Source organism: Rhinoraja longicauda, chromosome 23, assembly GCF_053455715.1.
Source record: "Rhinoraja longicauda isolate Sanriku21f chromosome 23, sRhiLon1.1, whole genome shotgun sequence".
NCBI lineage: Eukaryota > Metazoa > Chordata > Chondrichthyes > Rajiformes > Arhynchobatidae > Rhinoraja > Rhinoraja longicauda.
In genome coordinates, this window is record NC_135975.1 from 13,952,947 (window position 1) to 13,972,987 (window position 20,041).

General features: G+C 43.7%; 1 protein-coding gene across 3 annotated transcripts in view; it reads left to right on the forward strand.

The window, feature by feature from the left end:
* The window catches only part of reln (reelin), a 247,689-nt gene that overhangs the window by 92,710 nt on the left and 134,938 nt on the right, over positions 1 to 20,041 (forward strand). For all 3 annotated transcript variants that reach the window (XM_078419695.1, XM_078419696.1, XM_078419694.1), the window contains 4 exons: positions 1,634 to 1,874; positions 14,962 to 15,107; positions 18,051 to 18,202; positions 19,014 to 19,126. In XM_078419695.1, coding sequence (XP_078275821.1) covers positions 1,634 to 1,874; positions 14,962 to 15,107; positions 18,051 to 18,202; positions 19,014 to 19,126 — 652 coding nt within the window. The remainder of the gene's footprint in view (positions 1 to 1,633; positions 1,875 to 14,961; positions 15,108 to 18,050; positions 18,203 to 19,013; positions 19,127 to 20,041) is intronic.

Sequence of the window (20,041 nt, forward strand, 5' to 3'; positions counted from 1 at the left end):
CTTCAATCAGCAGGAAAGGATTGATGGTGATTGCGAAGGATCTCCTTCTGATATGATCCAATTTGGGGAAACCTGTTATAAGCAGAAATGATTCTTAATTTAGATAACCTTTTTTAATGAAATTGCTTTACATGTTTTCCTTCCTCTCATGTGATGACTTAATATTTACTCAATTGAACCTTTTTTATTAACAGCACAATCGCCAGGCTGAATTCGTTGCCACTTTGGAATGTACATTGGCACTTTCTGGCTTAACTTTCTGGGTCATTTCTCCTCAATTTGTTTAGTATTTAGGATCTTCCATCACAATGCATACACAGGTGGCCTGCACCCGTACTTCAGTGTTGCCATTGAAGCAGCTGCTGAAAAATCTGTGAGATGAACTTGCGTATTTTCTCTTGCTCCCCCTGGGTGTGGGGTCACCTTGCTCAAGTGCTGGCAGGTGCAACTTAACACAAAGAATTATAAGGCCATTAGTATCCACAAATACACTCTCCCATGGGTCAGCCTACATTGATGATATTTTGCTGAACCCTATGAAATGATCCACTACTAGAATTTTTTTTGTTTCATTTTGTTTTCATTGCCTAGTTCTTCTGCAACCTTTAAGCCATGGGGTGAATCCAGCTGGTTTTGGCTCTGGCTGCTGGTCCTAAAGGGACATTCAGCTGTTCCCAGGCAGTTATTTCCCCAGCATCTGCAGACTGTGTCTGTCACTCCATTGCATATCTGGATTACTGTGGCAGAACCTGAACAATGAGTCCATCCTTGTAATCCAGTATCAATCAATCTGGCAGAAGGTCAAATTCCCATTGCTTTAAATTGGTAATCTCAACTTGAAGTTCAGGAAAGCAAGCTTACAGGTGCAGTTAAATAATTATAAAGGCGAATGGTACATTGGCCTTAAGCACATGAGATGTTGAATATAAGGACAAATGTGTCTAGGTACAATCACTTCAGGCCTTGGTGAGGCAAGAGTATTTTGTGCAGTTTTTGTCTACTTAAAAATTTACTTGCTCGTGCGGCAGTGCAACAGAAGTTCACTACACTGTTTCCTAAGACAGTATGACTTGTCTATGATGAAAAATTGAATCAACTGGGCCTCCAGTCACTAGAGTTTAGAAGAATGAGTGGACGTGGAGAGGAAGATTCCCCTGGCAGAGACGACAAGCGAGAGCTTGGGTTATGATCTTGGGTTATGATGTAGAACATTGAGAAATGAGAGGAGGAGTAATTTCTTCACACAGATGGTGGTAATCTGTGGAATTTTCCTTGTTAGAAAGCAATAGAAGAAGCCTGGTAGATCTCAAACACACAAAAAGACATGAAGGGGAATGGGGAGAGAATGGGAATATCATACTGAGAGAGTCTGGTGAACTTCGGTTGCACTCCCTCGATAGCAAGTTCAGTGGTTTCCCAGCATGGGACTGATGATTTTCAAAGTCATCAGAGCTGTGCGGTACTTTGCTGATCAACTCTGAGCAGGCTTTTGAGAAACTCCTTACCAGGTAGCATAGCCATTGTGCTGTTCTGAGGAAATTCTGGGCTGATATGCAATGACAGGATAGCTGCAACGTAAAATATAGGAAGAAAATGTAAACAGAGAAATGATCTATGCGTTTAATCTTTACAGGGCTCCGTCCAACACTGACACCATTATCCACATTGTCTACCTTCCTCAAGATGCCAAAGGAGAAAATATCAGATTTAAATGGGCACAGGATTATCTCCATGCAAGTCACGTATATGAGGCCTGCTGGGCCCTGGATAACATCCTGATCATCAATGCTGCCCACAAGCAGTCACTCCTGGAAGATAACCTGGATCCAGTCGACACGGGCAACTGGCTTTTCTTCCCTGGAGCTACAGTGAAGGTTTGCTCTGATTAATCCCCTTATCTTGGTCATTTGTTGCATCTTTGTCTCTTTCTTTCTGTAATTACTTAATTTTAATTTGATAAGCTTCACATCTCTGTGGAGAACTCGTATCCTATGATTAATCAATTAAAATATGGATGTCATTAAAATATGTGTCTGAAGGTAAGGGACATTAATCTAAACCTGCTTGCAAATTACATTTAGTACATTTTTATTTGGAGTTTGTATGGTAATAGTGTGTTAGTCCGTCTGGCTCTCAAATATGCCCTTCTGTCCGCTTCCGTTGAATTACATCTTAATTTCAGGAATGAAGGTGTTGAGGGCAGATTCCTTTCCATCTGTCACCAGCCATTTGCAATCTGCCATTGCCCAAACCCAATGCATGCAAGCCAACTGCAGTAATCCTAGCAATGTGTGAGGGCCAGCTGTCTGGAAATATCATCACAACAGTGAAGCCTTGGGGAGGGAGTCAAGAATTTATATTGTTATTAGTCTTTGACGTGCATCTAACCATGAGATAATAAAAGTGACTGAAAACATTCCTGGGACATGAAGGTGAGGACATTTAGATTTGCCTCTGGTGGGACAACCTTGAAAAGGAAATTGATTTAGTTGATCTGAACAGTCTGCTTGTTTTGGAAACAAGCCTTGTATTTCCTGATCCTAGTTTATTTTAATTATTTTCTATCGAAAATATTGGCATTTTTCTCGTGCTGTGGGAGATACTGTAAAATAAGCATATACTTCCTCTAGTGCTCTGGGGTACAGACAATGAATTGGAGTGTTTGACTAAGTGAATACTGAGAAGCTGAAGCTGTTTTCCCAGACAGAGATCCAGAACTATGCTCATTGTCTAAGGATAACAAATTTACATTCACACCAAGCCAATTAACCTACAAATCTGTATGTCATCGAAGATCTTGGAGAAAACCCGCGCAGGTCATGGGGAGAACATATAAACTCCATAAAGACAAGCACCTTACAGTCAGGATCACCATACAGACAAACAGACAAGCACCTGCAGTCAGGATCAAACCCAGGTCTCTGGTGCTGTGAGGCAGTAGCCCGACCGCAATGCCACCTTCCAGGCTTTTATTATTGCCAACAGTGGTAGCCCTATTAAATTATTTTTGAGACCAAAGTAACAGTTCATTTTAATATTATTATGTTCTATCTACATATGCATCAAAATAGAATTAAAAAACATCTCTTTGAATGCAGATGTTTACTTTTTATTTTCAAAAATGAGAGAGTTGTAAATCTGTGGCATTCTCTGCCTCAGAAGGCAGTGGAGGCCGATTCTCTGGATGCTTTCAAGAGAGAGTTAGATAGAGCTCTTAATGATAGCAGAGTCAGGGGTATGGGGAGAGGGCAGGAACGGGGTACTGATTGTGAATGATCAGCCATGATCACATTGAATGGCGGTGCTGGCTCGAAGGGCCGAATGGCCTACTCCTGCACCCAGTGTCTATTGTCTATTGACTTCCAGATGTAAGGACTTTCACAGAAGATATCTCCAACTTCATAGGTGGATTCATGTGCATTCATTGTCTTTGCATTTGTCCAGCCTGGGATCTATTCAATACAAAATTGTATAAACTGAAGAAGTCATCTTGCTCAAAACCCTACGACTATGTCCCGGATCTTTTGTGTGTAAAGTACTTTCTACGCCTTTAGTCCTGAACTTGTAGGTGAAGCATCACTGAGCAGTAGTATGCAACCATTTTTAAAACTACAGGGTCCAGAACTTATAATTTCACATGAAAATGTGCAACACTGGGGGATACCTTTGGTGCATCACATCTGTGCTGTTGGTTCCCTCTCATCTTTTTCCCTTTTGTAAATTATATGTAACGCTGCCACCACTGGCTGCAGATAAAGGGGTAGGGGGGGGAGGGGGGTAGGGGGAGGGGGGTGGGGGGGTAGGGGGAGGGAGGGGGGGAGGGGGGTAGGGGGGTAGGGGGAGGGAGGGGGGGAGGGGGGTAGGGGGGTAGGGGGAGGGAGGGGGGGGAGGGGGGTAGGGGGGTAGGGGGAGGGAGGGGGGTAGGGGGAGGGAGGGGGGGTAGGGGGAGGGAGGGGAGGGAGGGGGGGTAGGGGGAGGGGGGTAGGGGAGGGAGGGAGGGGAGGGAGGGGGGGGGTAGGGGGAGGGAGGGGGGTAGGGGGAGGGAGGGGAGGGAGGGGGGGTAGGGGGAGGGGGAGGGGGAGGGAGGGGGTAGGGGGAGGGAGGGGGTAGGGGGAGGGAGGGGGGGAGGGGGGGAGGGGGGGGGAGGGGGAGGGGGAGGGAGGGGGGGAGGGGGGTAGGGGGGTAGGGGGAGGGAGGGGGGGAGGGGGGTAGGGGGGTAGGGGGAGGGAGGGGGGGAGGGGGGTAGGGGGGTAGGGGGAGGGAGGGGGGTAGGGGGAGGGAGGGGGGGGGTAGGGGGAGGGAGGGGAGGGAGGGGGGGTAGGGGGAGGGGGGGTAGGGGAGGGAGGGGTAGGGAGGGGGGGGTAGGGGGAGGGAGGGGGGGTAGGGGGAGGGAGGGGAGGGAGGGGGGGTAGAGGGGGAGGGAGGGGGGGGAGGGGGAGGGAGGGGGGGGGAGGGGGAGGGAGGGGGGTAGGGGGAGGGAGGGGGTAGGGGGAGGGAGGGGGGGAGGGGGGGAGGGGGGGAGGGGGAGGGGGGGGGGTAGAGGGGGAGGGAGGGGGGGGGAGGGGGGGGAGGGGGGGGAGGGGGGGTGGGGGGGGAGGGGGGGGGAGGGAGGGGGGGGAGGGAGAGGGGGAGGGAGGGGGGTAGGGGGGGGGGTAGGGGGGGAGGGAGGGTAGGGGGAGGGAGGGGGGGTAGGGGGAGGGAGGGGGACCTCCCCTTTTCCCAGTAAAGGGGGAGGGGGGGAGGGGGGGAGGGGGGGAGGGGGGAGGGGGGGAGGGGGAGGGGGAGGGGGAGGGGAGGGGAGGGGGGGGGGGGAGGGGGGAGGGGAGGGGGAGGGGGAGGGGGGGGGATTGGGGATGGAGGTTGGAAGGAGGGGGGAGGAAGGGGTTGAGTGGGGAAGGGGGTCCTCCCCTTTTCCCAGTACCCCTCTTTCCCCCACCATCAAGCCCCCTCTGCAACGACCCCTGTTGTCCCTCTCCCAGTCCCCATTCTCAGACCCCCCCATTCTCTCTCTCCCCCAGACACACTCTAAATGCTTTTTTCGAAAGACCTTCCTCGGTGGCCCACGAGCATAGGGGCCCCATGCTGTTCTGTGTATGTTAAGTGACTCGCAATAACAATAAACGCTACTTTAAAACAATTAGTGCTTTTCTTGCAACATTCCCGGTGACTAAGTGCTTCTCACGGCGATATGTAAGTGCTCTTCCCGATATGTAAGTGCTCTTCGCAACAATGTCACACAAGCTGAAGACCTTGAAAAAAAAGGCCAGAAATAAAAAAATGTAAATTTAAAACCTCTGTAAAGAGTAAACACCCAATAGCAGCTGCTTGTCCATTGTGACGTCACACGCTGAATACCGCGGGGGGGGGGGGGAGGGGGGTCAGCTCGAGCTCATCTCACAGGGGCATTGTGACATCACAAGCTGAAGACCAATAAATCAGTTTAAAAATGAGATGTCTAAACTTTAAAACCTCTATAATTTAAAATATATACGACCAAATTAAATGAAAATATCACGGCCGGTTTTCCGGGAGATTGGCGATTCAGTCGGTACAAAAACCGTGGCGCGACGGATTACCGTTTTGCCGAAATCACTGATAGGTACAAACTAAAAACATGAAACATATATATAATAGTTTTAATAGTATACTAGAACAAGTGTGCCCGTTCAAAGCGGGCCCGTTGGGCCCGTCCCCACTCCCCCCATTCTCTCCTCCCCCAGCCCCACTCTTACCCGTTTGTTGATGACAGATGTTGCGGTATTTGTGGAGGGGGAGAGAGTGAGGGGGGAGGGGGGGGGATAGCGGGGAGATGTTCTCCCGGGTGTGGGAGAGAGGAGAGAAGCAAGCGGAGAGAGTAGAGTTTATCCGGTGATCGCGTGCTTGCGCCGCTAACGGCGTCCATTGTTTTGGTGCGAGTGAGGAGATTCCGCGCATGCGTGTTGAGTACTGAGTGAGGAGATTCCGCGCATGCGTACTGAGCACTGCCGGACCGCAGCGCCCCCCTTCTGTCAAAACTTCGATAAATCAGGGGGGGCAGCACCTTTAGACCTCTGTAACTTAAAAAATATGCGTCCGAATTAAATAAAAATATCATTTTCCAGCAGCGAACCGCATTCTGATTAATGCGGTTCAAACATCGTGGCGCTACGGTTCACCGTTTTGCCGGAATTGCCTTCAGCCGACATCAGTGGAATATATATACAAACAACGCTACAAGATCTGAGTTTTAATAGTATATAGATAGATTACGGAACTAATTGTTAATTTAGTGTTGCAATTGTTCATTGCTAATTTCTTGTTTAGTAACAGCCTTCCCATTTCGGAACTCAAACTAATTAATAATTGCTAACTTTAAGACTGTCACCTAAGAACTATTTCACATGGTAAATCATTGCAACTTGGTTGCCCATATTTGTATCTTCAGTTGGGATTTGACTCTCGATGAACAGATGTTTTCCTGTCTTCCAGTTCTGAATCAATTATATATCACAAGAAGGCACATGAGAAACGGAATAAACTACAATTCCATTTACCTTTTGGCCTTTGTGGTTTACTCCAAGTGATGCCAGCTTCTTAACTCCTTCTGTGACTTTGAAATCTGTCAGCATGCATCATTCCAGTAAATCTCATCTGTAGACTGTACCTCCATGCCTTGAATCTTTCCTGGTGTGATCCTGAGAGTTGAGACCCAACCAGAGATATAGAAAGGCATGCATACAATACAACGGTTTTACCTTTGGTAGCAAGAGGAAGATTCATTTTGTTCTCAGGCCTCTCAGGAAAAAAAAGTTGTCCTTTGAGTATTGCTGGGAATGAACCTTCCTGGCTTTTATTATTGCCAACTGTGGTAGGGAGGCCCAGTCCAGTTGAGTTTAAGTGATATTACTTGTGGAGCCAATCTGGGAACAGTTGCCATGACCCCCTGTGACTGCAATAGCCACACATTTGCCTTGATGGTGGGTTGATAGCGGTTGTCCTCAGCACACCAAGCTGAAGGAGACCAGACTTTGGGTTTGTTGCTCCCACTCCTACTGAACACTTTTACCTGTAACTCTTCAAGAAGGTTTAACCCAGGTGCTTTATACTTTTTTGGCAGAAAAAAGGGATACGTTGGAATCCTGTGAACATGTAGCTTTATACATACGCACTCGCGCACACATGCAATAATTAACTGAGGCTCTAACTATCTGCCTGAGAACCAAGTTACAATCTGCCATGTTTAAAGCTGGTTACAAGCATCTTCAGTGAGCTCCCAGAGTTGGTTGCTCTTCACAAAATTGTTCTCCTGCCCCAGGTGGTGCTGGTGCCATCTTCGCTCTCTTGTCGGAGCCCACTGAGTGTAGTTCTCACTTGCATCCCTGTCTGCTGTCAAGGCCTCTCATTGCTGACTATCAGGGTGGGATTATTGGTGCCTAGTTTGCTGATGGGGTTAGTTACACCCTTGCTGTGGCCTTCCAGAAACTTCTCTTGGCTTGTTCAATTGGACAACAAGGTGGAAGAGCCACTGTTCTTCACTTTAATGGATAGTAAGTTTGGGGGAAGCAAGGAAAGCAAACCTCCAAGTAGGAGAGAGGCAGGAAACTGAGGCTCCACTGAGTCGGCTTCCCTGTTGTTTATCTTTCCCTGGACTAAACCTTATGTTAAATATTCAATCACTGAATCAATGGACCTGTATCTGGTCAGGAACACTTCTTGTCATAGTCTCAGTGACCTGAAAGCTCAGATCAAATGTCTGGCTCAGCTGATGTTGTGGATTTGGACCTTCCGCTTGGCTATCGGTCAGCTTGATCAACCATTCCTTGAATCCCAGCTTCCCTGTTGTGGGGTGTAGCTTGGCCGCAAGTTCTCTTCAGCCTGGTAGCCTGAGACCAGGAAAGCTGCTGCCCCAAAATGGCGGGTGGCTCCTTGTGATGCTCGTAGGCAGCCGACTGCGACTCACTGCTCACTCGCTGCCCCAGATGTAAGAATTGACTCCACTATGCCTGATTTGTGAGCCGTGAGGTTGAGAAATTGGATCATTTCCAGGATATGGGTTTGAAACTGATCTGGGAATAAAAGTAAAAATTCAGATGTAGTTAATTAGGTTTGTTCGCGGTTCAGAAGAACTCTAGAGATTTGAAGCTTTACTTCACGTAACTTAACACGTTTATCAACCCCATGAGACAGGAAACCTCTTATTAAAAAAGACGTCTGAATAATTGCCACATTGTATTTATTCTTGATGTTATTTCAAGTATGAAACAGCGGATATCAGCTTTAGGATTGTGATATATCAGGAATAAAGCTTCATGGAGGAAAGATTACATTTTACCAACATAGCTTTATAATATTGATATCAGTATTAAAATGTTGCTGCCTACTTTACCTACTTAATCCTGTAAAAGTAATCTTCAACCTTATACTTGATTTGTTGTAATCAACAGACAATTGGAATAGTGAAGAACAAGCAGAATGTTTGACCATTTCTATATCCCCCTCCCCCCCCCTCCCGAGTACAATTCACTTTTCGATTGGTATTTAAAAACAGTTTTAGGAAAATCTTACTTGAAAATTGTGGTTGATGGAGAGGAAGTTGTTAATTGGAGAATGAATGTACCAGGTTCTTAGTTTTGAACTTCACAACCAGTCAAAAGGCATCTTTTGTAGCCTCAGAAAATGAGTTGAGTAGATGGGAACAGCAAGTGGCCTGGACAATAAGGGGGGATTGGGTTGGTGTCAGTATGAAAACTCAGATTGAAACATCCAGGGCTTAAGCCTTTCTTGGTGAAGCATTTTAATGTGGATTAAATATTTTCTTCACTTCACTTGTCATGGGATATGCCAAGTCCAACCTCTAATTCCTACCATTTAATCACAAACCTTTGGGTCTGTTTATTCCATCAGTTGTTTCAGCTCTTGGATCAACACAATCTATAAGATTGAGGTCATGGGTCAGATCATCAGCACAGACCAATTCTTGTGTCTGTCAATACTGTGGTTTCTCAATTCTGCAAGGTGGCGCAGCGGTAGAGTTGCTGCCTTACAGCGCTGAAGCACCAGAGATGCGGGTTCGATCCTGACGACAGGTGCTTGGCTGTAAGGAGTTTGTATGTTCTCCCCGTGACCACGTGGGTTTTCTCCAAGATCTTAGGTTTCCTCCCATGGTCCAAAGACGTTCAAGTGTGTAGGTTAATAGGCTTGGTATAAATGTAAATTGACAGGAGTATGTGTAGGCTAGTGTTAATGTGCAGGGATCGCCGGTCGGCACAGACTCTTTGGGCCGAAGGGCCTGTTTCCCCGCTGTATCTCTTACACTAAAAAAAACTAAAATCATCCCTGAATCTCCCACAGTGATTCCAGCACCAACTGACGTAAGCATTTGAATTAAAGTGGAAATTGTCATTTGACAACCACAAAGTTATCCTGTCATTTTACTTTTACAAGTATAATAATGCAAAAATTGCAAATGTTGCACACGACAAAAGTCAGTGTGGATTTGTGCCAAGGCTTGATGAATTGCTGAAAACTTAAATCATATATTCCCTTTATTGACATTTTAAATGTAGTTTACCACATTCCCAAGTAAAAATGGTCTGTTGGAATTCATCTCACCCCTTACATGTTCTTTAAAATCCTTTGATGGAAATGATCTTTTATTCATATATCTGTGGGAAAGATTGAAAGGAGCCTTTCCACAGGTGAAAGCAATCAATCACTCTATTATATCTGCTCTCCCATAGTAACTGGATCAACACTGTGGGGTTTGCAGGTCCAAGTCGCTGCAGGCCGGTCGCTGCTGCAGGGTTTCATGCACAAGATTGAGAGGGGTCTTCCAGGCTCACCATAACACTGTAATCAGTACAGATTAGTTTGACCTGCTATTTTGTTTCATTTTGAAGCATGAATGACAATGAGTACAAGAGTTAGAATGTTATGTTGCAACTGTACAAAATGTTAATGAGCCACACTTGGAGTATTGCGTGCAGTTCCAGTTGCCGAGCAATAGGATGGATGCCATTAAGCTGGAAATGGTGCAGGGAAGATTTATAATAATGTTACTGGAGGGTTAGGTTATAAGAAGAGAGTGGATAAACTGGGGCATTTTTCCCTGGAGTGTAAGAGGCTGAGGGTGTGACTTTATAGATGTAATAAAGTTATGTGGAGCATAGATAAGGTCACAATCCTTTGCCCAGGGGAGAGGAGTCCTAAACTAGAGCACATAAATTTAAGGTGAAAGGGGAAAGATTTAAAGGGGTCCTGCAAGGCAACGTTTTCCCTCACAGGATGGTGGATATGTGGAATAAACTGCCAGAGGAAGTGGTCGAGCCAGATACAATTATAACATATAAGAACATTTTGACAGCTACATGGATGGGAATGGTATGGAGGGATATGGCTAAACACACACAATAGGGATCGGCAAAGAGTAAAGTCAAGAGAATCAAGATTACCATATGTACCAGGAACAGAACAATGAAATTCTTACATGCTGCAGCTTCACATGTCCATAAATATAATAACACAAGAAATAAATACATAGTAATCAATAATACAATAAATTATCTGTAATACTAGGTAACAAAAGCATAATAGTGGAAAAAGAAGTAGGTAGTACAATCAAATCAAAGCTCATAGTAGATGGTTGCTGAAGTCTAGTTGTTTTAGCATTGTGCAGTGTGGTAAAAGCCTGATGGTTGATGTGAAAAAGCTGTTCTTGAACCTGTAGATAACTATGCTCAGGCTCCTGCACCTTCTTCCCAGCACAGACAGATGAGAGGGTGGCCAGGGTGGCTAGGCCTTTGGTGATATTAGCTGCTTATTTGAGACAGTGTTTCTTGTAGATCCCTTTGATGGTGAGGAGGTCAATATATGTGAAGGACCGGGCAGTATTCACCACTTTCTGCAGCCTCCTTCCTTCCTGGGTGTTTGTGTGATGCAACCAGTCAGTGTGCTATCTATCATACACCTGTAGATGTTCAATAGATTATTATTGATTTTATATCATTGTGTTTTTATACCACTACAACCTAAAATTACCCGTTTAACATACTTTAACTCTAAGACTCCATTAAGTAAATACATTTTGTAAATGAAAATATAATTGCCTTCAGATTCCTTGGCAGCTGCACGCACACTGTGCTTGCTGTTAGCTGCCCCCACATAACAACAATGATTTTACACTGAATACTTATAATGATTTTACACTCGAAAATGTACTTGACCAAAACTTACCTGGGTATATTTTCTTTTGGCTACTCATATTAACTACAAAGTTAGTGCAAATGGAAAAATGAAATCTGTTTTACATTTATATTTGCGACTGGTAATATTTCCCACAGTAATAGTTCCCACAGTTCACTTCATAATATCTTCCGTTTCTCCTAGTTAGTTTCATGTTTTGTTCAATGGATTAAGATTAATTACTATTTGTTTACAAGGCTCAACGCACTGGATGATCAAACAAGTAAAAAAAAATAGGAGTTGGATTTGTCCCATACTGATCATTAAAGTTTTAACCATTGGACAATGTTTCTGAGGACGGGGGGAAAATGAAACATAAATCAAACTATTTGGCTGATATTTCTCAACCATTAAAAATCAATCAATCAAAACATATTTATATACTCAATGTATTCTTAAGAAAATGACCCACTCATATTGCTGAATACATTTTGTAAAGCCTTTTAAAATGGCTGCTTTAATCCCCTGCTACTTCGCCATTTGATCCTAAATGTAACATTCCTGGAAGGCGAGAATATGAAAATGTGGAAAACTCCAGGATTTATAATTTGATCAATACCCTCTATCAACAGCTCTAGCTATCCTCAGACAAGCCTCCCCTTGTTTGCTCTCTGAAGCTTTTGATTCACATGTGCTGTTTCTGACGCTGGATTATATTATCAGAGCATTCCTTTCCCTTATGTTTTTGTTACTTGACATTTGTATGAACCACATGTTGTGATAGATTATCACCACAGAGTAACTTTGTCACAATAAGATTTTCAAACAGTCGAAGAGATGAAGAGCCAAGCTTGGAGATGCAGCAGTGCACCACAGGATAGAAGTGTTTTAAAAAAATAAATGATTCTGCATTATAAATGTTTTAGAGGAGGATGTTGAATTATTATTGCAAGTAATTACAGAAAAATATGGTACGAGGGAAAGTAACTGAAACTCATAGGAATGTCACTGGGATTGTAATAGAGACGAAGAGGAATTTCTACAGCCAGAGGGTGATGAATCTATGGAATTCATTGCCACAGATGGCTGTGGAGGCCGAGACATTGTGTAATTTTAAAGCAGAGATTGATGTATTCTTGATTAGGAAGGGCATCAAAGGTTATGGGGAGAAGGCAGGAGAATGTGTTGAGAGGGAAAAATAGATAAGCCATGATCGAATGGATTAGATGGGCTGAATGGCCTAATTCTACTCCGATCTCTTATGGTAATGTACATTCTTGGCGATTGGAAATCAGAGAAGGTACCACAAACTGTTACTGCATTTTATCCATTTTCACTAATATGCATGTGTGGGAGACTGAAGAGCAGTTAAAATAACTTTTCAACCCAAGATTAATAAACTGGGAAGTACAGGCCTGTTAAACAACCCCCAGTTGTGCCCAACCTGCTAGAAGCCAATAATTTCAGATTGAACATTTAGAAATTAAAATTTATTGGACAGCATCATGTTTTTACCAATTTAACTATTTTAAAAATCAGAATCTAATTAATAATGAAACTAAAAGGTGCAATTAATGAAGCATATAGATTGATCGGCTGGCATCGAGGTGAGAACAGGGAGGAAATGGAGGGCAGAGAAAGCAGTGGAGGTGGCAGAGTCACGCCTATGACAAAAGGCATTGGTGGGAGTCATAGCAACTGGCAGAGCGGGCTTGGGATACTTCCCTAAGACCCAGGTTGGCAAGGCCCAGGGAAAGGAGAGACACCATCTCATCCAGGAAGAGGTCCACGCGGGTGTGGAGGAAGAGCGTGTGAGCAGGACGGTGGGGCTCAGGCAGCAGGGAGCGTGGACAAGGTGGGAGAGCTTACCGCAGCGCAGGATTACCTGGTCAAACATCATGCAGGCAGATTTCCAGCACGTCCGGTTCCTTGTCCAAGCTGTCTACGATGCCCTACCAAGCCCAGCAAACCTCCATGTCTGGGGCAAGAACGTGACACCTTCCTGCCCACTTTGCACTGGAAGGGGATCATTAGAACATCTCCTCAGCAGCTGTCCAAAGTCCCTTGGCGAAGGTTGCTATCGGTGGCGCCATAACCAGGTGCTTAAGGTGATTGCTGAGAGCATAGCCACTGCCATCATTAGCAGCAAATACCATCATGCCCCAAAGAAATCAATCACTTTTGTCAAAGCTGGAGAGAAGCCTCGACCACAACCAAATACAAGGGCGGGCCTCCTCTACACGGCCACTGACTGGCAGCTGCACGTCGATCTGGGCAAACAGCTGAAATGTCCGCAGCACATCACAGCAACATCACTCCGGCCAGACATGTTCATCACCTCCAAAGTGACAAAACAGCTGATCATTCTGGAGCTGACAGTGCCCTGGGAAGAGCGTATGGAAGAAGCAAATGAGAGGAAACGCGCAGAGTACCAAGAGCTGGTGGAGATGTGCCGGGACAGAGGCTGGAAGACATGCTATGAACCCATAGAGGTGGGCTGTAGAGGCTTTGCAGGACGCTCACTCTGCAAAGTCCTCAACCAATTGGGCATTATGGGGCTGGCAAAGAAGAGGGCCATTCAATCCGCAAGCGAAGCCGCAGAGAAAGCCACTAGATGGCTTTGGATTAAGAGGGCTGATCCGTGGGCAGTTGCTGCTGGGACAAAAGTCGGGGCCTGATCAACCCTGGCTGGGCCGCCTGGGTGAGGGTGTCTGATGTTGTGACCCGAAACACCCAATGACCCCAGGTCACATCACTGAGGATGCGTCCCAGTGCATCCAGAAGATGTATCTTGCACATTTTCAAATGACTTTCACTGAAGTGTCTCATGGAAAGATTCATTACACTAAATCAATTATTGGGTAGAATTGGGAATGTAGCAGCACGGAAAGGTACAGAAAAACAACCGAAAGTTGCTTAGCCAGGAGAAGATTTGAAAATTGTGTTCCAAAGGGTAGATTTCATTGTCTAATCAGATTTATGATTTGAATTTGGATCGCATGAGAAAATCAAAATGTATTGGAGAGGAAAATTCAGAGATTTGGCAAATAATCAAAAGAATGGTAAGAAGCTTCAAGAAGGCATAGTCAAACTTGTGAAATGGATAAACAAATGACCAACACGATTCATTGAGATGTTTGAGATATGAATTTTGGAAAGGAAAATCATTTATCAATACATTTATTGACATGATGCTCAAAGGCTTGGATATCAGAAAGAGCAGGGAGTTAAAAATACTTATTTGTGGGTACAATACTGCAAAGATGTAACATGCGCCAAAGGAATTTCTGGTTTTATAAATAGAGGCTTAAAGTAGAGCACCAAAGAGACCCTAGTAACTTTATATTCGCCAATAGTCAAGACTGTATTTACAATTGCATTCTCATGGGTACACCATTATAAATGAGCTATTGAGCTGTAGATTAATGAGGGTGATAACACAAATTCATAAGGAGAGTGTAAATAGAAAATTGAGATTAATATAATTGTATATATTGTAAAACATTGCAATTATAAAAGCAAAAGATTTTCATTTTATTATTGTTTTTAATAATCTGATTATGAAACGCTTGTGTGAAAACAGATGTATTTAGCACCATGACATTAATCAATAAAGTGGCTCTTGTTTAACTGTGGTTTTGCTTTTTAATTGGATCTAATATTTAAAGCTATAACAAATGAATAATTCAAAACTCTTCCAAATTCTCTTTTTTGTTTTATGAGTTGGTTGTGTTTACAAAAAATGATATAATAAATGTAATGCTGTCTCTCCTCTGTCTCTGTCCGTCCCTCTCTCCACAGCATAGCTGTCAGTCTGATGGTAACGCCATGTATTTCCATGGGACAGAGGGCACTGATTTTAACTTTGTAACAACCAGGGACATTGATCTACAGGCTGAAGGCATTGTAACACAGTGGGTAGAAGAGTTTGAAAGTCAGCCTGCAGGGTAAGTGCTTGTTATTTCTAGTATTCCGAAGATGTGTACTATTATCATGGGGATAAGTGAAATTCAAAAGAGAGCTGCATTAGCTCGGCACATACATATTTAAACTTGCAGCTACCAGCCAAATAAATTTGCGGAGAGAGAGAGTTCAGTGTTTGCAGTGGGATGGAAACCATGCATTTGGAATAACATTTAACTCTTCATACCCTTGCAACTTAAAAGAAAACCAAACATCGCTTTTTTCTCCATTGCCCTGGAAAAATAAATCATCTTCTCCCAGTTCATAACTACAGAGGTTCTGAAAGGTTTCCTGTGCACCTACATGTAAAAAAAAGCACTTGACAGCAGAGGGAATTCAATTCCCTGAACTTATCCTCACTGCTGATGCATGTTCAATTGACAGCTCAGGGATATCCATTTAATGTCTTCCTCAGAGAGTTTAATTTTCTGTTAACCCTTTGTGACTTCACAATGTTTAATATATCAGCTACTTCAAGCTCAATAACAAGCTGAATAGCTCTTGCGAAAGTTCAAGGGGAAAAAAATGTTCCACCTGCTTCTTGTAGCAAAAGTGCAAATGCATTTTGCAGGAATGGATTTAGGATTTTATTGTGGCTGGTGAACCGAGAGGGTTTTTCCATTATTGCTACTTACCATTTTCTTCCACTGCAGAGAACAAATAACGTGTACAAATGGCCTGTGTTCCAAAGTGATCAGACTCTCCCTGGGTTACTCTGCTGACATGTGCTTTGATTTGCTGCAACTTCATTTGCAATTCTCTCCATTTACTTCCTCCACCCAGGCTTGAATATTCTAGCCTTCTGTGCATCCCTTCTTTATCTATTTACTTAATGCATGCCTTCAGCTGCTTCAGCAATATCTTCTGAAACATCGTCCCTTGTTATATTTCTTTTCAATTTTACCAAGCTTGGAGCCCATCTCCCCAGCTTTAATCACACCACGTGGTGGAGCTTACTTTGCATTGTGAAACTCTCCTGGATTTGAGGTTTGCAGCAGAGAATTATGCAGTATTTAACAATAGGTTTGGTAGGTTTTTGGAGGAGAGATGATTTTGATCGAGGGAACAGGAGTTGTATTTGCATTGTCAAGTCAAGTCAAGTCAATTTTATTTGTATAGCACATTTAAAAACAACCCACGTTGACCAAAGTGCTGCACATCTGATTAGGAAAAAAAAAAAGAAACATACAGTGGCAGGCAGCCAAACACAACGGCGCGGCCATCTTGAACAAAATGTTTAACTAAAGCAGAATGGTGTCCCTCGGCCGCGCCGCACCGGGCGATGGAAGGCCCCGCGGCCGAGCCGCACCGGGCGCTGTTCAGTCCCGTGGCCGCGCCGCACCGGGCGATGGAAGGCCCCGCGGCCGAGCCGCGCCGGGCGATGGAAGGCCCCGCGGCCGCACCGGGCGCTGATCAGTCCCGTGGCCGAGCCGCACCGGGCGTTGGAAGGCCCCGCAGAAGAGACCTAAAAAAAAAAGAAAGCTTTCCCCCACCCACACCACACCCCCCCCCCACATACCCCCCCCCCACATATCCCCCCCTCCACATACACAACCAAAACAAAACACCCCACCACCAACACACAAACAAAAAGGACAAAGGACAAACAGACTGCCAGACGTGGTCGGTACCTAAGGTACAGATAATCCATTGTGTGTGGAGATGATCAGCAACAAGAGCCAAGTTGCCTTTCCCTGTACAAAATGACTTTGTAATTCTCCTGTTCCTGCTTGTAAACTCTTCCCCTCTACTAGCTCTTGGCACTACTCAGGATATCTGCAACATTAAAGGTATTATGTTAATACATGTAAATACATGTAGTTATTGCTGTTGAAGCAGCTAGGATTTAAGGAGATTAGAATAATGCCCCCTGCACAGTTAGTGAGCATCCCCTGAGCAAGGTTTCTTCATTGTTTTTTAGCATTTACCTTCACTGTTTGCATATAAATAGTCAGATTCTAGAAGCTTCTCATAAGATTGGTTGGATTCCTGTAAACTTTAAAACAACATAATCATTTTGACAAATGTGTAATGGATTCTTAATTACTTTAATTAATTCTAAATCCATTCATTTTTCAAAACCAGTATTCGCCAATGCCCCAGAAGGATTTGAAAGACATTAAGTAAATACAAACTCTGTCTCTTACATAAATTTGATTGACGATCCCATGGAGTCTGCTTCTTTCTTTCAAATACATCTGTGGTGATTTTTTAATTTTATTTCAGAATGCTGTTTTCTGAATGTATTATTTTATCGGTGCTATGCTAACACTGTAAGTGCCAGAAGTTAATGCCATAATTCAGTCTGAAATTGGTATCTAAGCCATGTCTCTACCTGGGCCTCTCAGATTCCACTCACGTTCTAGTGTTTTAAATAGGTCTTTGAAAAGAAGATCTTTCTGTTTGAACCTGTGGGAATCTACAGCTACACATCCATGTTCTTAGTCTAGACTGATCAGATTTCCAATTAGAGTTTTGTTTCACAGTTGGTCATCGTCTCAATACCTTTTCACCCTAGTATTGTGTCTAAAAATCTCCTCTTAATGCAGGTATGTATTCTGAAAATCAATGTCACTTTGGAGTAAACAATTTTGATATCAGAATTTAGTCACTCAATTGCCTGTTAATAAACTTGCATTCCTTAAGTTATATCTTTTAACCCCCAGCTTCACATTTCATATCTTGTCCTGATGTTATAAGAACTGTGTTTACTTTTGCCTCCTGGGTAATTATTTTTATCAAAGTAATCAGGCGATGCAGAGACAATTTTTTCCCAAAGCTGAGTTTCTGCAATCTATAGCCTTTGAAACAAAAGCATGTTCGCTTCAAATGTTTATAAAGTGGAATGTAAGTTTTATCACAACTGCAATTAAAGTGTGTAGCAGAAACAGACCACGCTGGCCTTTCTCACGTCTTTCCCTCTACAGCTGGGAGACATCAGGAGCTGTCATTGGCACAGAGTGTGGCGAGGTGGAATCAGGCTCCTCTCTTGTCTTCCTCGATGAAGGCAGTCGTGTTGCCTGCACGCCATCTCTGGACACAACCAATGGTGGAAACCTCAGGTTTTACTTCAGCATGGGTGAGTTGTAAACCACAGAGCAGAACACTCGTATCTATTGACTCAAAATGCTAATTTGCCAAGTGTTAAATATTTTAACAGTTTGAGTCTGACCTTGCCTGACATTGTGACTTGGCTACCTTTTGAGAAGATGAAAAGGTTTGTCTGATTGCCCAATTCAAATCACCCATATATAGTATATCAACATCCATTTAAGTTGCACCTTTACATATGTGTATGAAGGGATTCCAGAGCTGGCCTAAAGTATCAGAAATATATACACCGCTGTTGGTTATTGGGCAATGCTCACCACCGTACAACAGAAGGAGTGGCGAACACTCTTCCAAAAAGAATATCCAAGGCAAGTCCTTAAACTTCTTTAAAAAAAGATCATGGTGAACAGTTTTAGTTTTGTTTCATTTCTGAACATCCCTCTTCTCTGGATAAGACATGCATTGGCAAAAGGGCTGAAGGGCCTCTTAACATGCTATATGACTTGATAAGCACAATTTCTTTAGACCATGATCATTTCAATGTGTCTGATAGAATTGCATCAGTTCAGCAGGATTTGGCTTTGACTGAACTTCCAATTCCAACCTGTGTGCTGTCAGACATCCAAACATTTCCTTTCAATAACAAATTCCCATCCTATTGTTGACCTGTTTTCTTTGTAGCTATTATAACATCAAACTGATGGGGCAACTATTTGTAATTATGAAACATGGCAAATTAAAACAAAATCCAGTGATAGAACATTGGCTCATACATAAACTCTAAACATACAGAGTTTGATGACGGCCATAGAAAATAATGCTCCATCTCTCTCCCTCAGGGGCTGGTTCATGCAGTCCTGGAGAATCACATGAAAACGATGTCATACTCTATGCCATTATTGAGGGCAGAAGGGATCATATTTTGGACTTGCTGCCTTTTTCATCTTATAGGGTAAGTAGAATCAGTGCATCTGCTTGAAATGGTCAGCATCAGTCACCAATGTTTTAATATTGCGGTTCTAGAGACTCGTGAGCACTATAAATCTGAGGTTGCACAAAAGAATGAATGCAAAAGAAATGGCACATCCACTCCCTTTATGTGAGTGCAAAAGGCTTGCGGGTGAAGTACAGATTCAACCTCCATCTAATGCTTTGCTAAGTTACCAGACATCTCCACTTGCTCACAGTGGAGTAGCAGCTGGAAGAAATATAATTAAAGAATTTAATGGGATTAAACTAAGATCCAACCATTTGATAAGATCTTATTTGATGAAAATAAACTCAGATAATTAGCTGAGAGAGTCCTTAAACAAACCATGGTTAAACAAATACACAATTTCCTGTCCTTTTGCTTCAAGTCACATTTTGGAAATTATGCAGTCAAAGGTCACAGTTTACTAGTATTTCTCTATTTTTCCCAAGCTGCCTGTTTGAGCTCAGGCATGGAGGAAGGTTTGCCATTTGCTTTGTTGCAACAGTGATCCGCGCAACAATGACCCCATATGTGATATATAGAAATATATATTTCTAACATCACATTTTATCTGCAGCTGAGTGGTACTTGACTGATTTAATTGTGTTTGGAACCATGACAATGTTCACTGCACATGAAACACGTCTTCCCAGGTTATGAACCCCTGTGTTAGGCACAGCCCGTACCTACAAATGAGCTTTGGGAGACCGGCAGAAAGGATTTCCCCAATGATGCAGACGACTGTTCAATGTTACTTTATGGTCACGTGTACCTAAGTACGTCACTCATGGTCAGCCATGACCAAGGGGGGCCTAAGACCTAAATGCTCTTTTTTTTGCACACAGTTCAGTGACAATCCTACTATACATCGAGTATAAGATAGTAGACCACACT